General features: G+C 39.4%; 1 protein-coding gene across 1 annotated transcript; it reads right to left on the reverse strand.

The window, feature by feature from the left end:
* Nucleotides 1-20,459: 20,459 nt before the first annotated feature.
* LOC145157344 (heat shock cognate 70 kDa protein-like) lies at nucleotides 20,460-22,136 on the reverse strand. Its single transcript, XM_079076399.1, has 2 exons — nucleotides 21,917-22,136; nucleotides 20,460-21,796 (listed from the first exon to the last, which is right to left on the reverse strand). The coding sequence occupies exons 1-2, from the start codon at nucleotides 22,134-22,136 to the stop codon at nucleotides 20,460-20,462; spliced, it is 1,557 nt and encodes a 518-aa protein (XP_078932525.1).
* Between the last annotated feature and the right edge of the window lie 351 nt (nucleotides 22,137-22,487).

A 22,487-nucleotide genomic window follows, 5' to 3' on the forward strand; every position in this document is an offset into this window, starting at 1 on the left:
TTCTATTTTGTTAAAGAATCCATGGATCTAGGGTTTTCTATACCCTTTATTGGGTTGATTTGTTGGGAATATGGTCCCTTATCATGTTAGACTTCAGATCTAGATCCTTAGTGGTCCAGAGAACTTATTCCATCTTGCTTTATGAGGAGTAATGGAAGAAATGGACTTAGGATGTTGTATTTGGGGCTAAATCTCCGAGTAGAGTCATTTGGACGTTGCATGAGTATCAAGTTCGAACCTTTACGTGTTTATTGAGTTTGGGAAGGTCAGATCTATGGATTAGAGGAACAGATCTGACCTCAGAAGGTCATTTGAGTGTGAGCATGGAATGAACTCGCCGAGTCCATAAGCAGACTCGACGAGCTGAGTCGGGGTTGCCCCGCGACTCGTGACAGGCGTAGCTCGTCGAGTGGAAGGATGACTCAACGAGCCAAGAGAGACTGAAGGATTCAGAGGACCCGCATGGACTCGTCGAGTCGCCTATGTGCACTCGACGAGTCGGGTCAAAGTTGACCGTTGACTTTCGTTGACTTTAGGGTTCTGGTCAAGACTGATTCAGGAGAGTTCAGGGAAGGGTAGAATGGCCTTCTACCCAGTCTGTAGGGATGAGATCATGAGAGAGTATTGATCGAGAATGTTATTTGAATAATAGGAGGAGGCTAAGTCGGGACGTTGAGCACGAGAGGTTATCCGACTTCATTGAGGTGAGTCTTCTCACTATACTGTACCTGGAAGGGTACTTATGTGTGACCGGAAGGTCTTGTATGCTATGAGATGTATGTGTTATGTGCTGTTATGTGATATGTATGTGCTATGTATGTTATGTATGGTATGGACCGGAAGGTCAAGAGGTTACGGACCGGAAGGTCGATACGGATAGGACCGGAAGGTCTACCGAGACTTGGGACGGAAGTCCCTGAGACACATGGATTGGAAGATCCTATAGAGTTATGGTCTGGAAAGGCGTATGTATGGTATGTGGTATTTGGGGAACTCACTAAGCATTTATGCTTATAGTTGTTATGATATGTGTTTCAGGTACTAGCGAGGATCGCGGGAAGGCGCCGACGTGATCCGTACACACTTACAGAGTTTATGTTATTGAGATTCTGGGGACATGTTTTGTTATGATATAGTGGACACATTATGTTTTTATGATTATCGTGTGAATGAAAGTATGTTTTAAAATGGAAAATTGTTTTGAAAAATTATGTCGTTACATATTTAGTATTGTACTCTTGTTTTTAGAAATTAGTATTGTATGCCACAAACTATATCTATCATAGTTTAGTAGATCTTTAAGTTCATGGTGTTTATGACACATAATCACATATATAACATGAAAAACACACAATATCTAGCATACACACATAGATCTACACAAGACAACTTGTATTCTCCCCCCAAAACATAGTAAAAACCGAAAATAGGGGGTATGAACTCACTTTGGGTTGTTGTTTTCGGTATTGGATGAAGATTGAGAAGGATCTCGGCCCTAGAAGCTTTCTTGAGAGGATCCTCGAAAATATAATGATTCTAGTATGTAAGTTGGAGGGACCTTCTTGAACACACACACATCCACGGTTTTTGAGGAGGAAAGGAAAAGAGAGTTTCTATTTAAGAGTGAAGGAGGAAATGAGAGTGATGGTGGTTCTCTATGGCCGAGAAATAGAAGAAGAAGAAGAAGAAGAAGAGAGTGACAAGATATTTTATGGAAACATGAGTTTGCATGGATCCTTGTTGTGTATTGCATGGAGATTTGAGATGTAATTACCTTGTTATTTGTTGGTCATTAGTGAGATGGCACTCCCTAATATCCCATTGGTTTTTTTAAAGTGGGCCGTGAATGGGGGAGGATGAAGTTCACGGCCCAATTGTAAACGAGAAGATGGGTTCACGGCCCAATTGAGATGAGGGGATGGGTTCACGGCCCATCAATGTTCATGATAAATAAGTAAGTTATTTTAGGCCCAACATGGCCCAATTGCTATGGTTTGACGAATGTGGGCCCAACTAGAGCCCAAATGGGTTTCATTGGCCCAAAATCATCAAACAGAAGGTTTACTGGCCCATTAGGCCCAATAAGAGGATCCTAGTCCATACTAAATTCGAACCGGGATATTTAGGGTTTCAGACCCATAGTTAACTAGATGAGATGCATTGTATTAGGTTTTGAACTTCACTCAGGAGTTTTGATTCAGATGAATGATTTTGATTGAGTATAGAGTATGATGTTCACTTAGGGTACAAGTCTTACAATAGTTGATGCTTACATAGTTCAAAGACATCTAATGAACACATAGTTCAAAAACACCTACAAGTTACGAGCCTGCTAACGTTCCACTGGACTGTCTAGAAAGGTCTGTGGTCGTCATCTATACTCCGCTAGATGACTACAACAACAACAACATCGATACCTCTCATCTTTTTAACACTCATCAACTATTTCATCTACCCATGTTTTACTCAACATATTTGTAGATAAAAATACATATACATTTTAAAACTTGTATAAAACATCTATTCAACACCCATCTCAAATAAACAAACAATATAATTACACATAGCACGTATTTTATAGAAAATACTTCATATCTATGTGTAAGATGAAAGTGACTACACACTCACTTGATAAGACGGCGGTTGGACAACACTTCGTCCCTTAAAACAATCTTTTTTTTAGGAAACCGGGATGTGTTCTAAAAAACCGGGCTTCACTCGGGTAGAGTTGCGTCTCGAAAAACTCTTTTCTCGGGATCTTCGGGCTCTCCGGGGCTTGCTTATGATGCTAGGATGATATAATAGGCTTGGGGTATTTAATGTAACAAAAAGGAAAGTAGAGGGTGAGAGGAAGTAAATTTTGTAAACAAAAGTCGGATGGCCTCGCTCACTATTTATTGTGGCTGAACACTCGATTTACGTTGGGCGTAACTTTATGGTACGCGGGGCGTACTGCTTCTTCAACGAGTACGCTGGGCGTACGAAGGGATCATATAGGACGCGTCAAGGCTATGACACGTGTCTCTCATGCAAAGGAGTAGGGAGGGTTAGACCTCGCAAACGGGTCGTGTCGTGCCGGGTTCGTGTCGGGTTGGAACATTAAACGGGTTGAGGGTAGTTAACACGGACACGACACGTTTAATAAACGGGTTGGAAAAGCTGACACAGACACGACTCGGTTATAACCGTGTCAACCTGACACGACCTGTGTAACCCGTTTAACCTATAAAAAATGTGAAACCCGCCAACCCGTGTAACCCGACACGACCCGTGAATTTGACATAAAATGGTAAACCAAATACAAAGTTAACATTGTCAATTTGTCATCAAATATCAAAAAGAAAATAACAAAAAAAAAGAAATTACAAGTTCAAGTAATCATCCAAATGTCATGAAATACCAAAAACGAAAGAAATTGAAAGTTCAAGACTTCAAGTAATCATCCAAATGACCAAAACATTAAACATATTACAATCCAACAAAAAAACAAGTTTAATACCAACAAAGACTAAAAGTTCAAAACAAATCAAGTCTTTTCAAGCTATTTCTTCTTCATCCTTCTTCCTCAACATAATCCAGATTGTTGTGTTTGAGCACCAGATGTGTCACTTTCCTTTGCATCTTCATCAACATCAACCTTCAATGTAGTAACCTTTTTGCATAACTCTTCAATTCCAGGTTGCAATGATGCTACAAATACAAACATCGATGATAGCATACAAATGAAAAAAAGAAATAATAAAGTTGTAGTTTTTATAAAAAAACAGTAACAAAGCAAATTTTTTTTAATGTGCAGTTTTTTAACAATAAAAACTGCAATTTTTAATGTGCAGTTTTTTTTCATTTTCTGCAGAAAAACTGGAAAACAGAAAAAATATATATATGAATTTTTTAGTTTCTTACATTCTTTAAAAGCCCAATCTCTAAGACAAACAAGTACTTCAGCGGTTTCTGCCTTTAATGAGCTCCGATAAGCATCAAGAACTCTTCCTCCTATACTAAAAACAGATTCGGAAGCAACAGTGGAGATTGGAATGGCCAAAATATCTCTAGCCATTTGAGAAACAATGGGAAACCGTCCTTGAAGGGGTTTCCAATATTCCAACACATTCAAATCACCAATTCGAGGTAGTTTTGGCTCTTCTAAATACGATTCCAATTCAGATTTACCATCGGTGGTAAACTCGCAACTAAAAAATTCATCAAAATCCTAATAGAAAGATTAAAGTTAGAAAACAAAAATAAAAAAACAATTAAAAAGTTGAAACAAAAGAAGAACATTTTTTACCGTCATATACGTGTCGGACAAGTTTTCATTAACTTTAGGAGAGGGAGGTGAGCTTTCACTTGCCTTGGACTTGATATTATTGGCTACATACTCATGAAACAAGGAAAATAACTTTTTTTTAAACAAATCTAACTCGAGATCGGAAGTTTTGCCATATACCTTTTTGAAAGCCCAATCAATAACTTGAAACTTGTAACGAGGATCAAAAATAACAGCAACACCCATGATAGTGTTAAACTCGGACCAATATTTGTCAAATTTCAAGTTCATCCTAGTTGCCATGGTCTTTATAAAGTCATCGTTACTTACCACCTCCTCTTTTAAAAGCAATCTTATCTTGAGAACATTAGGAAAATAAAGATTGGCTGTTGGATACTTGGAACCCGAGAAGGCTAAAGTCACTTCATGAAAAACATGCAAAAACTTACAAATTTTTTCAATCTTGGACCACTCTTGAGAACTAGGACAATGAACAAAATTAGCATCGGTCTTTGCCATTTGAAGAAGTGCTTTTTTGTAAAACAATGCATTATCTAGCATGAGAAATGTAGAATTCCAACGAGTAGAGACATCTTGTCTTAACCCTCTAGAGGACTCAAGACCAACATGTTGAACAGCACGTAAAAACGCATTTTTCCTGTTTTGAGAACCCTTGCAATACTTAACACAGTCTCTCACTTTTATGACAGCTTCATCTAATTCCTTTAAACCATCTTGTACTATCAAGTTGAGAATGTGAGCACAACAACGAACATGGAAATAATCACCATCACACAACAAATCCAAATCCAATTTCAAAGCATCAGCCATAGAATCATTCGAAGATGCATTGTCTAAGGTTATAGACACTACTTTATTATGAATTCCCCATTCTTTTAACAACCAATAAACCTTTTCAGCTAATGCAACACCAGTATGGGGAGGAGGCATGAGAGTAAAAGCAAGAACTTTCTTTTGCAAACACCAATTTTGATCAACAAAGTGAGCAGTTAATGAAATATACCCATCGGTGGTCACAGAAGTCCAACAATCAGAAGTTAGTACTACTCTACCAGGAATAGATTGCAACACATCACAAAGCTTGTTTTTTTCAACCAAATACATGTTTTTTATCTCACTTTTTATGGTGTTTCTACAAAAGGTTTTCACTTCCGGGTTCAAGTAAGCAAAACAGTTCCTAATACCTTCATATTCAACAAATTGAAGAGGAAGATTGTGTCTAGCAATTGCAATTGCAACTAATTCACGAAACTCATCATGCTTATACATGGCAGACCGAGTTCCCAATGAACCATTCGTGCTAGTTTTTATCAAAAGTTGACCAACATCAGCATAATTATTTGTGTTACAGGAACTAGCATATCTAAGCATATTCCCTGTCCCATGACTACTTTCAGCAATGTATTTAGTCCCACATATCTTGCATTTACACTGAATATTTCCATTTTCATCTAATTCATCAATCATTTCAAAATGTTTCCAAACAGGGGAAGTAAGCTTACGTTGGCGTTTCACAGGGTTACCAGATAAGTTTGGTTTCAGTTTCTTTGCTTTCACCTTAGTAGCTTTAGCAGCTTTAGAAGCTTTAGAACCCGATGGAACTTCTGCTTTATTTGGAACGCTTCCAACCTCCTCTTCACCTTCATCACCAGACAAATTAATAGTTTCATCCATTGTAATTAGCTGTAATAAAGACAAAGAACAGAAAATGGGTGATCATCGTGTATAGTTTAATACTTGGTTGTAAAGATAAAGAACAATTGAACCTACCTGAGAGAGGAAACAAAGTTGTGAAGGACAACTGGAGAGTGGAGAGGCTGCGATGCGCCTGGTGAAGGAGAGGTCGGGAGGGGTGAACCGGTGAAGTCGTGATTCGTGAACAATGAACGAAGCAGAAGAAGTCGTTTAATTGACTAATCGTGTTGCTGAAATCTGAATGGCGAACGTTGATTGTTGAAGTCGAAGGTCTGAACTCGGAACAGATTTGAACTACCCAAACAGACAGAGAGATTGAGGGAGGCGGAGCGGATATGATACGATTATACAAAACTTGTGAAATGTGAATACAAAATTAGATTAGGTTTTTGGAACATCTTGTGAATCCTAAACCTAATGGACCCGTCAATTGGTTTTTACTTTTTAGCAGCCCAAATATTAAAAAGCCCAAAATTGTTTTTATTATAATTTTAACTATATATAATATATTTATAAAATATAAAAATTTTAAAATATCATATATAATTAAACGGGTCATCATCGAGTCATCTTCGTGTTGAAAATCTTGACCCCAACCCTACCCGTTTATTTTTCGTGTCGTGTCGTGTCAACCCGTGTACATAAACGGGTCGAAATCTCTGACCCTAACCCGCTAACTTCGTGTCGGGTTATCGTGTCATGCCAGCTTTTGCCAGGTCTAGGGAGGGTGACGGACTCCAGAATACTTACACGAGTACGCTGGGCGTACTCTTTCGGACCAGCCTCGAAGTTTGTGCCCAAAACTTCAAAATTTCGTAACTTTCGCATACGAACTTCGTTGTTGACGTTCTTTATATCCACGCGTAGGTGAATTTATGCTCTACAACTTTCGTTTATACTCCTTTTTGACTTAATTTTTAAAGTTATATTTTTAACAGGTCGGGACAGGAAAAGTCCGTTAAAAATTCATAACTTCTTCATCCGACGTCCGTTTTCGTCTGTCTTTTTATCGTTGAACTACTATCAACAAGATCTTTGATTCTCATATAGGTTGTTTCGGCAAAAAATCACTAGATCTAAAATTCGAGTTTCAGGCTGCATACAGCTAAGCCGAAACTTCGAAAAACCATAACTTCCTCATACGAAGTCAGATTTTGGCGTTCTTTTTATGCACGCTCTCGGTTTAACGAACACTACGACTTTCGTTTATATCGCTAAGGCTAAAAAGCACTTTATCGTAAATTCACTTTTTACGTCACACAACGTCGTGTCAGTTCTGTCGCGAAAGTTCAACAAGTCATAACTTCTTCGTTATAACTCGGATTTAGGTATTCTTTATATCTCCGGAAGCCTAGTTTCGACCACTACAACTTCCTTCATACATATCGGCTTTATCTAACATATTACTTTCGACGCTTATTTTTATCCTTAATTTATTATATCATCATAATTAAATATAAAGCACATAATTCAGTCTTATTACTTCAAAACATGTTACAATAGTTGACCTATACTATTACATCGTCTTTAATGCTTAGCCCAGAAACACGGGCGTTACACTCATGTTCAGATTCGGCTGATCCATGAGGTACCTTAAACTCTTGTGGTCCGTGTAAATGGTACAACGAACCCCGTAGAGGTAATGCCGCCAAATCTTGAGGGCGAACACCACAACCCTCATCTCTAAATCATGTGTCGGATAGTTAGCCTTGTGAGGCTTCTACTGCCTCGACACGTAAGCTATCACATGACCCCTCTGCATCAGTACTGCACCCATGCCCGTAATCGATGCATCACAAAAAACCACGAAGTCATCAACTCCCTCGGGCAGAGTCAAAATCGGTGCCTCGCATAACCGCTGTCTAAGAGTCTCAAAGGCTGCCTGCTTCTCAGGCCCCAAGCGGAATGTCACCAACTTCTTGGTCAGTCGGGTCAAGGGAACGACGATCTTGGAGAAATCTTGGATGAATTTTCGGTAATAACCCGCTAGACCAAGGAAACTCTGAATCTCAGTTGGAGACCTCGGAAGCTCCCACTGCATTACGGCCTCTATCTTGGCTGGATCGACCAAAATACCCTTCTGGTTGACGAGATGCCCAAGAAACTGCACCTCGCGCAACCAAAACTCACACTTGGAGAACTTTGCAAAAAGTCTCTCCCTCCTCAGTGTCTCCAGCACCTCCCTCGGGTGCTCCTCATGCTGCTCCTAAGTCTTGGAATAGACCAAGATATCATCGATGAAGACTATCACAGACCAATCCAGCATCGGTCTGCACACGCGGTTCATGAGGTCCATGAACGTGGCTGGAGCATTGGTGAGCCCGAACGGCATCACCACGAACTCATAGTGCCCATAGCGAGTCCTAAAAGCTGTCTTCTGGACATCCTCGTCCCTGAATCGCATTTGATGATAACCCGATCGCAGATCAATAGTGGAGAACCAAGGTGCACCCTGTAGCTGGTCAAACAAATCATCAATCCTCGGTAGGGGTAACAGTTCTTCACCGTTACCTTATTCAGCTCCCGGTAGTCTATGCACATCCGATGCGAACCATCCCTTTCTTAACAAAAAGGATCGGTGCTCCCTATGGTGAACTACTCGGTCTGATAAATCCCATGTCTAGCAGCTCTTGCAGCTGCGTAGACAACTCCTGCACCTCAGGAGGAGCCAACCGATATGGTGCCTTGGCTATCGGAGCCGCACCAGGGACTAAGTCGATCCTAAACTCAACCTGTCTCTCCGGAGGTATCCCAGGCAAATCATCCGGGAATACATTCGAGTACTCTCGCACAACTGGTACATCATCCACTATCGCCTTACCCTTATCCCGGGTATCCATCATATATGCGACATAACCTGTGTAACCCTGCTGAAGCTAACGCCTCGCCCTCGCTGCTGAACATAGAACTGGTCCGCGTTGTGGCCTCTCGCCCTGTATAACTAGCCCTCCCCCACTAGGAGTCTGAACCCTTACTAGCTGCTGCTCGCAGTCGATCACTGCCCCTATTGGGGCTTAACCAATCCATACCCACTATAACTTTATTCCCTCGCATGGGAATAGGAACCAGATCCACTGAAAACTGCTCATCGAATAACTAAAGTGTACAACCTCTGTGAACCCTCGCAACTCTGACGGTCCTGTCATCCGCTATCTCAACATCTAATGGAAAGTCCAGCTCCCCCGGAGCCCTACTAAATCACTTGCTAAGTGTGAGCGACACAAACGATCGGGTAGCCCCCGAATCAAACAATACGAGAGCAGAGATATCGTTTACAAGGAACGAACCTATAATAAAACACATAAACATAAGCAATAACAATTAAACATAAAGAGATAAGGAGAAGATACATAATCGTCACCACGTCAGGAGCTGCTCGTGCCTCCTCGGCAGTAAGCTGAAAAGCCCTGCTCCGCGCCGTGGTCGCCTCAGCCAACCCTGTCGGCCATCCGCAATCCTCAATGTAGCAGGAGAAGGTACCGTCACCTTTCCCACCGCTGCTAACCTCGGGCACTGGGACCGCTTGTGTCCCCTCTGATTGCACTAAAATCAAATCAGATCTGATGTTGTCGTGGTGGTGGTGGTAGCTGTGCAATCTCTACTTAAATGACTAACTCGACCGCACTTGTAGCAGCTCGAGCTCCCTGCCTTGCACGTTCCCTCATGCATCTTGACGCACTTGCCACAACGGTCGCGACTCTGCTGGCTCCTAGATCTATGATCTGATACCTTAGGCTTCTTTCTCGCATTCCCTGACTAAACCCCCTCAGGTTTCCTCTTCTTCTCCATCTCCAAATCCAACTCCCTCTCTCGAGCCCTAGCAATCATGTCTTCCAGCGTCTTGCAGCTGGATCGGCTCATAAACTAGCGGATATCACTCCGCAACATCTCATGATATCGGGCCTTTTTCATCTCCTCGTCCGCCGCGTACTGCGGAACGAGAAGGGCCCTCTCCCTAAACTTGGCGGTGATCTCTGCCACAGTCTTTATCGTTTACTCCAAATCCTGGAACTCCCTAGCTAACTGTTGCACCTCAATCACAGGTGCAAACTCAACCCTGATCCTGGTCAAAAAGTCACCCCAGGTCATCGCATCCAAAATTGCATCATCTCCAATGGCTCTCCCAACCCCCTCCCACCAGTCACATGCCCTGTCTTTCAGAAGACAAGACGCAAGTCTGACCTTGTCCCCCTCGGGACATCTGCTGGTGTGGAATGTGTTGGCGAAATCTGCCAACCATCTTGTGCTAGCAATGGGGTCCCGTGCCCCATGATAGTCGGGAGCTCCACATGCTCTGAACTCCCGAAAAGTCAGTGTGCACGACCCCATCATGGCCGCCACCTCAGTGCGGAAAGCGCTCAACTTCTCATCCAGAAGTTCCAAAATACCCTCCTTGACCGAACCAAAGATCACAGGAGTCTGCCCTAAAATGCTACGCGTGATCTCAGACGAAACAAAATCCCTCGTCTGCTCGTCCATCTGCCCGGCTCCAGAGCCCGAGCCTGATACTTCTCCAGTGCCTGAAGTGCCAATCGGCCTAGTGCGTAGCATCACCATACTGAAAATACACCATAAAAAACATCAGTATACTCATCATATCTCGAGGTAGCTAACATACTACAAGTTTCCTGGATTCATCTCAGCCTTCCTTGATTCGAGTACGGATCCTCTGCTTTCAGTAGTACGGGCCTATACTACTTTCCACATCTATCTGTACTTTCATCAAGAACTGCCTCGACTCCACCAAGTCCCTTCTACTACTACTGTTGATCTCATGATAAACTCATCCTAGGCCTGCCCTAGGGTAATCACCAACCCACTCTCCGCTATCAGTTGCATAAGAAATCCCTGCTATCTCCCCCTAACTAGCTCGTGAATACTATTACATGTCACTAAGACTAGATAATTCTTCGAATGAGAGATCCTACCCTACAACGGTTGGACTCAAACAAGAGTTGCGCAATAGAGCTAGAACTAACATTTTGAAATTATTTAATCCTCGCAATATGTAACTTAACATATTCATTTACTAGTTAGTAAGAGATAACTAGAACTCCTAAAAGCACAAAGCAAGCAGCATTCGAGCATCGAGTACACATCATCAAGCATATCACATTTAGGCCCTCACTGAATAATCTGTACTAGCATGTGGTTCATAAAGCTGAGATACACATAACATGCACATAAGTCATCCCTTCCTAGATCCTTAGCCCTAATCTAGCATGCAATTCTCATAAAGCTGCTACACATATAATAGGAACATAAGGCATCCTTCCTAGATCTTTAGTCCTAATCTAGCATGCAATTCTCATAAACATATCATAACATAACTTATATGGGTAATTTGGGAGTACTTACTTGAGCTCGGCTGATTGCATGCACCACACCCTTTTTCTCTTTTCAAAGTTCTTTTCTCTTTTAAAAATTCTTTTGTAAAAATGATTTTATTTTGAAAATTTTCATACCATGTCCTTAGTTTGAGTTCAGATACACCCGAGAGTGTGCCCGAATCCCTCAAACCAAGGCTCTGATACCAACTTGAAACATCCCAAAAATACAGTCCAAAAATTTCATTTTAACACTTATAATAAAACCAGAAATCATCCATTATAAAGAAAATCAAGAATCATGTATCTCAAAACATCATGTCAAATACTGAATCAAAATCATATGAGAAAAATATTAGAGTCTAAACATCCCAGGCTAAAACTGTGGTGTGTGCCATGCGATCATCCCGAGCCCTTCCCCTTACTAGTGGAAGTACCTGAAACCAAATTTGAAAACTGTAAGCACGAAGCTTAGTGAGTCTCCCCAGACTACCACATACCATACACATAACAAATAACATACTTTGGGACTCCGCCCAACTGCATCGGGATGAACCCGTCATCGGCTTACCCAGCATCGAGCCCCGCCCCGCCCCGCATCGGGCTTACCCCGGCATTAGACCGCGTCTGGCATCGGGCCACGCCCGACATCGGGCTTGCCCCGACATTCAACATCTCATATAGATAAGCATATAACATAAGCATATAAACATAGCATATCATTACTAGCATATAAACATTCATCGGGCTTGCCCCGACATCATACCAGAGTCGGGAACATACACACATAACATATAAGCTAAACATACATCGGGCTTGCCCCGGCATCAGACCGAAGCCCGGAACACATAACACATAACATGCAAGAATCACAAAGACATCAAGAATACATAAACGTTCCTCGGGACCGCCCCGACATCGGATCGTAATCCGGAGAGCATACAACCTACATCGGGCCCTGCCCGGCATCGGACCGTAGCCCAAAACTACTAATATCTAAACGGGTCGACATTGTGCCCGTAGACCCGTTCCTACTGGAGAAAACTCACCTCAAATGCTAGCTGTGAAATCTTGTGTGAGGAATCCCTGACGGTTGCTGCAATGACTCCCCGGCTATCAATTTCACAACAACACTTAATCAGAATCTGCTAATCCTTCTTAGGGTAAAATGACCATTGTACCCCTGGTTAAAGTCAACGTCCTGGTCAAAGACAAAGTCAAGGTCAACTCCCAGTCAACCTAACTCGTCGAGTTATCTCCCAACTCGGTGAGTTCCTGTACAACTCAGACTCGTGGTAATCCAAGTCAACTCGTCGAGTCCCTTCCCAGACTCGTCGAGTTCTTCCTGTCATGAGATCGGGACACCCAGCTTCAACTCGTCGAGTCCCGTACCAGACTCGCCGAGTTCCCCTGTCTGTTTGAGCTATCTTAAAGGATTAAGCCCCTACACTACAGATCCAAGCTTCATACTTCACAATAACCATGAAAATGACATTTTAAGGGTAAAGTTTCTGACTTTACCCCTTAATACCCCTTCTTAAAGGGTTTAGCTCAAACCCTAATTCCTTGGTCCTTAAGCCTACCATTCACCAAAATAAGGCTTACAACTTCAGATCTACTCTCCTAACACTAGTTAAACACGTAAAGTTCCAACCTTTCTCCACATGCATGGCCTTTTGGGGCATAAAAGGCCATTATATCATCCTAAAGGCTTGCATGGGGCTCCAAAGGCATAAAATTTGCACCTTTATGCCATAGCAGCCCTTAATGGTTCCATATTTGAATGTAACATCGACTTTGGACGTCCAAGTCTCATAAATCAAGCTTCTTGGACAAAAACCCCCATAAAAGTGACCATAAGGAGATCTAAGAAACTACAAGACAAGTTTGAGGCTTGATTACCAGAAAATGATGAGGATGGGACGAAATCTCTGGATCTACTATCTTCTCCTTGAACCTTCTAGCTCCTTCTTCTTCTTCTAGCTTCAAGAGCACACAAAATCACTCACAAAATGCTCACACACTCATAAAATGCTCTAGGATTTCGTGGATTAGGGTTTGGGACTTAGAGGCTGGAAATGAGGCTAAGGGGTGGGGATTAAGATGCTTAAATATGGTGCAAAACCCCGAAATTAAGGTTTCACTCTGGCCAATCTACTCGACAAGTCGAGGGCTCTCGACTCGTCGAGTAGACAGCTTAAACCCAGCGCATAATCTGACCTCTACTCGACGAGTTAGGGCCACTAACTTGTTAAGTCCTTCTCATAAAATGAATAAATAAATATTTAATGCATACCAGGGATCTAGGCGTTACAAATGTGTACAGTCACACCTTTGCCTTCCCATGATGACTGATGATACCTGAAACAATAAACAACTGTGTAAGCACAAAGCTTAATGAGTTTCCCTCAAAATACCCCATACAATATACATACAAACATGCACACCAGCCCACAACCTCCCTATTGGAATACCCAGGCCCAATCAGTCCTCGAACTGGAATGCCAAGGGATTCTTGGCCTAACGCCTCAACCCAACCGCTCCTTTCGAGCCTATGTGCCTTTGACTTACAGTCTGCCTGCACCGGGTATCTTGGCCTACAACACAAATCAGGACCGCCTCAATCCACTACCACCATATGTCGACATATAAACAATCAAGGATCAAGCAGGCATAAAATACAAGAAAACAGTAATCATACAACCCACTACAACCTATTATCCCTCTTACAACACATTATCCCTCTACCACCTAACCTCCATGAAATGCATAACCATAAGTAACCAGAGATGAGAAAGCCACCAGAACAGATGATCCTACTGTAGAGCCACAACCAAACAAGGAACATGCAAGAAAGCCTAGATCAAGAGTTCTCAGGCTATCCTACATAACCACCTACAATCCATAGGGAACTCCACTAGGTGATGACTAGAAAGTACAAGTAGACCTACAGTACTACATATCGCTACCACATAGCAACATCCTATATACCAGGATACAGATCTAACAGATCACTACAGTGTAGCATCATAGCATCATACTCGATACCAGAATACGAATCTAACATATCACTACAGCATAGAAGCATACTAAGTATCAACAATCCAAGGAATGCATGACAGTATATACTCAGAGGTGAGATAGCCACTCGGACAGGTGGTCCTACTCTAGAACCACAACCAAACAAGTAACATCTAAGAGAGCCTAGACTAAGAGTCCTCAGTCTATCTTACAAGACTATATACAATCCCTAGGGCATTCCTCTACTAACAGATAACCTCAACTAGTGGGCTGGCATTGGTGCCTTCAACCCACAGTAGAATGAGGTGAAACTCACCTGAATCGAAAAACTCTGATCACTGCGATACGATCCCTTTCTCAACACTGCTTGCTCCCGCAAATCCACTAACACCAGAACCAGATAGAATCTCAATCAATAGCCCAAAATCCACAAGTTTGACCTAAATTCAAACTTAGTCAAAATTTCAACGGTCAACGGTCAACGAAAGTCAACAGTCAGCAGACCCTCACGACGTGACCATCTATGGCTCATGTCGTGAGCCACTACATGACGAAATATTCGAGTCTCACCACCCTCACGATGTGACATGCATCTCCTCACGTCGTAAGAATAGTCTGGAAGCCATGTTGATCCAAAAACTTCTTAATCCATTAAGCCACTAATCCAACTTTTCTAGGAGGCTTCCTAACACACTAAGGATCATAAATATCGATGTTTTAAGGTCTTGTATGTCCAATACAAGACTTGTTCTCAAACTAGGTCATTCATGGAGAAAAAGAAGATACATTCTCATGCATGAACTCCAACATCATTCAAACTTCAGATCTATAACATATAAGCACCAAGGGACCCTAAGGACCCATAAAGTTGCCAACTTTATGGAGTCCCAACACTCTAACCCTTAAGATTTTGGATAAATATGCATAAAACCTTAGATCTAGCAACAAGGAAACATAAAACTTGGATCTTGATTACTCACATTGGTCCAGAAGTGTAGCTAGAGGTTGCAAATGAAACTTTCAAGCTGAAACTAGGCTTCCATGATGATCTATTCCTCTTTAAACCTCCAAATCTCCACCAAAGGTTTAACGATCACAATGAGAGGATAGGGTTAGGGTTTTACTGAGCTTAGGGACGAAGGAGGTTGTTTAGGAACCCTAAAATGAGCTTTATGGGGTTTAAATACGAAGGGAACCTCTAAAAGATCATGGGCTTTGGCTACATCGTATCTCACGTCATGAGCTCTTATTGCTCACGTCGTGAGCCCTGATTAAATCAGAATCTTCATTTAACCACTCCTCACGTCGTGAGCCTTATATGGCTCACGTCGTGAGCCTTGGATTTACCCAAAAACCAAGTCTTGACTCCTTGAAGCCCTAAATCGATCTGATACAGAAATTTGAGTGTTACAAGGTACATATTGAACCAACATACAAATAGAAAAGTTAAAATGCACAAACAATGTAAAGGAAACTAACACTTAGACTACTCATGTACTACTCCACGACCTTGATCTTATGCATCCACACTTCCTAATCAAATCGTGTATCCTTGTAAAGAGAAAAACATCATTCAAATTTAACACTGCTTTATCTTCATGCTTCTTTATTATATGTTCTCTCTTCCTCACACGATCTACAACGACTGTCTCCACCATGTGGAGTGAAAACCTTTGTTATGTCCTAAGTATATGCCTTAAACCACCACATCTTTGTTTCTTCAGTTTCTATGTGATTAAAGTCACTTCTATTGTATTTCTAAGTGTTGTTTCTAGTATCTTACACAATAAAGGTATATCACATGATTACTACAACATCCTCACTTTTGTGACCTTCATATCCAGCGTGTGTTCATTCTTAATAACATTTAGAACCATTTACGAAATAATAGCTTGAAAGGGTAGTAAAATTTTAAATTTTTTCACATTTAGTCATTAAACTTTTTTCGTGCTTGATTTATCCTTGAATTATTTAAAATTGTTCACATTTTACCCTTATGACTGGTTATAATCGGGCATATGGTTAAAATGTGAACAATTTCAAATAGTTTAGCGGTAAATCAAGCACGAAAAAAAATTTCAATAACTAAATGTGAACAAAGTTGAAGGTTCGTTACCCTCTCAAGTCATTATCCCTTTATTTTATCTTTAGTTAATCTTCATGCATATTTTGCCTTTTCGTTATTTTATATCCATATCGAGTACTTTCTAGCTCTTAATCTTTATTATAGATATTTTGAGAAATGGGCGGAGCATGGAGGGAGATTCGGAAGACAAACAAAGTTCGAGCGGATGATAGGGACTATTGGAGCTTATCTAAGAGAGTTGGACTGAGGATAGATGTCATTGGATTTTTCTTTGAAGATTATATGCAAGAAACGTGGGGCTTGGATGATTGGATGATGAAGATTTATGGATTATGGATTATTGGTTTTCGTTGTTTAATTTAGGCTTTTGATGATGATAAGGAGAAGATGGACTTGTTTCGGATTACTTAATGTTGCAATTGGGCATCTAGGATCAGTCAAAGATGTCAAAGAAAAAGGAAAAAGAAGACCAAAGAGGAAAGGAAGACAAACAAAGTTTTCTCGGTCAACACATCTCACGAGGCTGCATGAGATTTTACATTGCAGCTCACTCGGCCGCGTGGCTCCTGCAGGGGTATTTTCGGATTTTCATGTTTTTTTTTTTTTTTTTTTTTTTTTTTTTTTGCTATTTGAAGGTATTTTGGTTGGAGCTTTTGAGGCATTCTTCAATCAGGTTTTTGAACCTTTTCTCTGGAGTTTTGGAGCTCTTTAAGGTGGGAAGAACTTAAAGAAAATATCATATTTTCATCTGGATTCTTGTTGAATGTTTGGTATTTATAAAATCTTTCTCTTTTGTTTAAGCCTAGCCATGCTAGGCTACGCTCATTTTGGTTGATGTTGATTTAATCCATGGATGATTAGTTATTTTGAAGATTGTTTATAAACTTGTGCTTGAAGTTTATAGAAGTATTTTCTAGTTAAACATCTTTTTAAGTTTGTTTATCTTTAATCATGGTGTCGATGAATGAATGTTTAATTAGTTGGCTAATTTCTTGATTAAGTAATAGATCTTCAAATTAGCAAGCAACAAATGGTTTATGTGTTTGTTTTCATTTCAAATAGGCCATGGAAATACTTACTCCATAATGGTAATGTAAGCATTTGATTACCTTTTGGACTTGATGACTATTAAAACTTAATGTAATTGATTTTCACAAAATTACATACTTCATTAACTTTGTGACTTTGATTAAGAAAATGTGTTATGAGCTTCTCTAGCCATTTTAGTAACAAAGAAGAGTTGAGGTGATTTATGTTTATAAATTTCTATAGCCAAGTTAAATGAAATCACAAGTATTGCATCATAACATCTAACGATAAGTTAACTAGTTGTCCATGTGGTGAATGTCAATATCAACCATATTTCTCTTCTGGATTTAAACCAAACTTTTTTACTTGTTTAGTTGTAATTCTGATATTTAAGTGTAATTCTAGTTTCTTTAAAAAGAACAAAAGACTAAAACCCTCATTTTACTTTAATTATCATTTTTACACGTATTTTACAAAGAGGTTTACATTGAGTAACAAATTGAACCAATCTCCGTGGATTCGATCTCTTTACTAGTATACAATATTTTAATGTACAAGGTTTAGGGTTATTTATTTTGTTGGTCTCGACAACCACCATCTATAATCAACTTTTTTTTAATGGTAAGGGGCGAAAAAAGTCGAAAACTTGGCAGGTGCATTTTATTAGTTCATAGCGAGGGGAAATTCTCCAAAAATGATAGTTTTGTTTCATATTTATAGAATCGAACCCTAATTACATGGCTAATTGTTTCTGGAATAGTGGAAATGAGTGAAAAATTGGAATATATGCCATAGAAAGATGCAGGTAATCAAAGAAGAATGGATTACAAAAGACAGAGTCCATTGTGGGTGTAGTAACATTTTAGCGGTTTTAAAGTTTGAACTCCATGCATAAGGAAAATCCAGGTAGCCATATCTAAATATTTTTTGACAGTTTGAAAATTTTTTAATGCATTGTCATATAAATGTAAGGAATAAAGAAGGATGCATGGAAGGGAAAGTTTTATATTTTGTAGATATTTATGGTGGTGATCCTAATGATGACATGTGTGGCTTATGTGGCTATGGTGGTGATTTGATCATTTATTGTGATTGTTGTCTGTCCATATTTCACTAGAGCTATTTAGGCATAAAGGTACTTCATTGTTACTAACCTAATGTTTAAACATGTATACCTTTCTTGAAAATTGGATAAATTTTTTATGTTTTTCTGGTAAATCTCCGATAAAGTCTCAATATTTTAGGTCAGTTTACAGTAGAGATGCGAATTATTTGGTCTAGAACCGAAAAACCCAAAAACCAAATCGAATCAAAATCGATTTCAGACCGAACCATATTCAAATTCGGTTTTCGGTTTGGTTCAGAGACTAAACCGAATTGTGAATTTAGTTTTTGGTTCGAGTTTCGATATCATGAAGTTTAAACCAATCGGAACCGAAAAAAACGAATTTCATAAATTAATTAATTAAAAAAATATTTTATATTTTATATTAAATAAAAGTATTATATAAAGTAAAAATCATTTTAACCTATTTACTACTTGGATCATTTTGTATGAAACTTTAGATATTTCTGTTTGCAACTTTAGGTTTCTATGTTAAAAACATTTTATTTATGTATGAAATTTTTTTAAGTTTATATCTGGTTTCCTCGGTTTTCAAACCGAACCAAACCGAATTAGAATTTGGTTTTCGGTTTGGTCTAGAGAATTTGAATTCGATTTGGTTCGGTTTTCAAATTGTACCAAAAAAAATTCAACCCAAGGAAACCAATTCGAGGAAACCAAAAAACTGAACCGATTCTCACCCCTAGTTTACGGTTTAATCTTAACTTTTATTTTTTGAACAGAAAAGACCCGATTATTTTATATTTTTGCCCAAATTAACAAAACAGCTTTTATTTTTTTTTCAACGGAAAATGATAAATTATCGTATAAAATTAGATAACCAAGACTTTTATGTTCAAAAAATAAATGTTGAAATTAAATCGTATACTGACTTAAAATATTGAGACTTTGTCAGAGATTTCCTTTTTTTTTTCTAGAAGTTTCCCAATATTGTCACTATAGAAATTGTTTTTGTGTAAATGACCAACGCAAATTCTGCTGAAGCCAGCAAATTTTGATTAAAAGATAACTTTATGGCATGCAAACATTATTTTGGAATCGAGACATTACACAAATGGAGGGGGACATGCAAGGCAAAAAAAAAATATAACTCATTAAAGTATATCCTTTAAAAGGACATGCCACCTCTCAATCTTACATTATATAAATCAACTCTTGCTATCACATGGCAGTAATTAACATGTTAGATCAAATGTAAAAAAAAAAAAAAAAAAAAATTTAAAAAAGATATGGTTAAAAGTTATTGTTGAGATACCTTTTAATTTACCACATATATAAGAAATATCAATCTAATTTTTATTTATTTATTTTTTTTTTGTGTGCGTATTGTAGCATTCTACTTAAAACAATTTTCATGTTATAGCATCCTACTTCATTTTTTCAGGGTTTTTGCATTCCTGCATGCTACTTCATTTTCCCATCTCATTTTTTTGGGGTTTTTCCATTCGTTGTATTTAGTATAGAAGAAAACCTTTGTCTTTGCTAAAATGACGAATAGTTGTACTTTCATTTTGTGCAACTAGAACATAGTAAGCAAAACCTCTATCAACAATGGACGAACACACCTGCGTCCCCCGCGAAACGGAGAGCACACAAATTTTTAGGTACAATCAAATAGCAATATATAGGAGCACCACACTATATGACTAATTTTGATACAGTTAGTCTTTTATTCATTTAGGATATAGATAAAAAAAACACAAAATAGATAATAAAGGTAGCTATTACATAACCATCAGCAATAGTAAAATGTTCACAGACGAATCCAGAATGCAGAACTGGTGTTTAGAAGTCTCCAGCTCAAAAAGGATCACAAAACTAAACCAACACACATTAGAACCTTGAGTTAATAAACTATTGCGAGACCTTTTCAGCATATTCTAACAGTTAGAGAAAGTTCCACTTTTCAATTCTTATACTTTTTGTATGACCTGTGGATTTCACTTCAGCGGAGACATTGAGAATACCATTGGCGTCTATGTTAAAGCAAACCTTTACCTTTTGTTCCCTTGCAGGGGCTGGAGGAATGCCAGGAAGCACAAACGAGCCAAGGAAGATGTTTTCTTTGGCCTTTTTGCTCTCCCCCTGATATATAGCGATTTTCATAATCACTTGGTTGTCCAATAATGTCTTGTAACTGCGCTGCTTGATGGTGGGTATGGGTGTGTTCCTTGGGATCACAACACTCATTTCAATCCAATCGCTCTCAATGCCAAGGGAGAGAGGCGTCACATCTTGTAATATCAATCCACGCACACTTTCATTTCCATTACCACCTAAGTTTGCAGCCAACACCGCTGCCCCATAAGCAATAGCTTCATCCGCGTTAATGCTCTTGCATAGTGGCTTTGAGTCAAAGAAGTCCATCAACATTTGTTGTACTTTGGGAATCCGTGTAGACCCACCAACAATAACTACATCATCAACATCTTTCTTATGCATATTCCCATCTCTCAAACAATTCTCCACATGCTTGATACACATCTTGAAGAAAGCTGCATTTAGCTCCTCGAATTTTGCCCTCGTGAATTTCATACAAAAATCAATTCCCTCGTGCAAGGAATCAATTTCAATTGATGTTAGGGTGGTTGATGACAGATCCCTCTTCGCTTTTTCACAAGCAACTTTCAACTTCACCATTGCTCTTGCATTCTTACTCATGTCCTTTTCTTTCTTCATGAATAGCTGGACACAGTAATTCACCATTAGGTTGTCAAAATCTTCGCCACCTAAATGAGTGTCACCACCCACAGCTTTAACACTAATGTTGCCAGCCTTGCTGATATTAAGAAGAGACACGTCAAATGTTCCTCCACCCAAATCAAAGACCAAAACATTCTTTTCTTGACGATTCTTGTCAGCACTCTTATCTATTCCATAAGCGATTGCTGCTGCTGTGGGCTCACTAATCAAACGCATGACATTGAGGCCGGCCAGTGTAGCAGCATCCTTAGTTGCCTGTCGTTGTCTATCACTAAAATATGCAGGAACAGTAATCACTGCATCTGTACATGTTGTTCCGATGAATGCTTCAGCAGACTCTTTCAGTCTTTTTAGAATCATGGACGATATTTCTTCAGGTGAAAGCTTCTTAATTTCTTCCCCGTTTTCAATCACAAGCATTGGCTTATCATCAGACCCTTCAACTACCTTAAAAGGCCATGATCTAATGTCATTCTGCACCCTAGTTTCACTGAATTGGCTTCCCATTAAGCGTTTAACATCTGGAAATTGGTAAAAGAAATGGCATAAAGTTCATCGGTTCAAAGATTAGATAGTAAAACAAGGGAATGGTTAGGGTTTTATCTTGTCCGCGGAATGAAGGTTTGATTGAACGAACTTACCAAAAACTGTGTTTTTAGGATTTCTGCTGATTTGATTTTTGGCTGCCTCACCTACTAAGAATTCTGTCTCATTCCAAGCTACGCATGATGGAGTAATCTTGTTACCTTGTTCATTAGGAATGATCTCAATTCGATTATGCTTATCAAACCAGACAGCAACACAGGAGTATGTTGTTCCAAGATCAATTCCAATTGCATTTCTTTCAGCCTTTGTGGACATCTTCAAAGACATGTAGTTGTAACAAAGGATGTGATGAATGAATGGATTGCGGGACAGAAACCATCAGAGTTTTAAAAACTAAACATGGAAATGAATTCTTTTTAACTTTTGAAAATGTGAAGTAAGGAGAAATCCGAGGGATCCTGTTAGATGAATATTCATTTTCTAATTCAAAAGATTTGCACCATATTTGAATTCTAATGTACATCTAAATAGGATAAAGTTTGTTATGGATATGTACGTTAGTACGTATATTCATTTCAAGGATTTTTGTTTCATTGAAATTAAGTTTTTCATTATGGATACTCTAATCATGTCAAGGAGTTATGGATCGTTTGTTTTTTATAAAAA

The sequence above is a fragment of the Lactuca virosa genome, chromosome 2, assembly GCF_052849685.1.
Source record: "Lactuca virosa cultivar CGN04683 chromosome 2, Lactuca_virosa_CGN04683_v6, whole genome shotgun sequence".
Taxonomy (NCBI): Eukaryota; Viridiplantae; Streptophyta; class Magnoliopsida; order Asterales; family Asteraceae; genus Lactuca; species Lactuca virosa.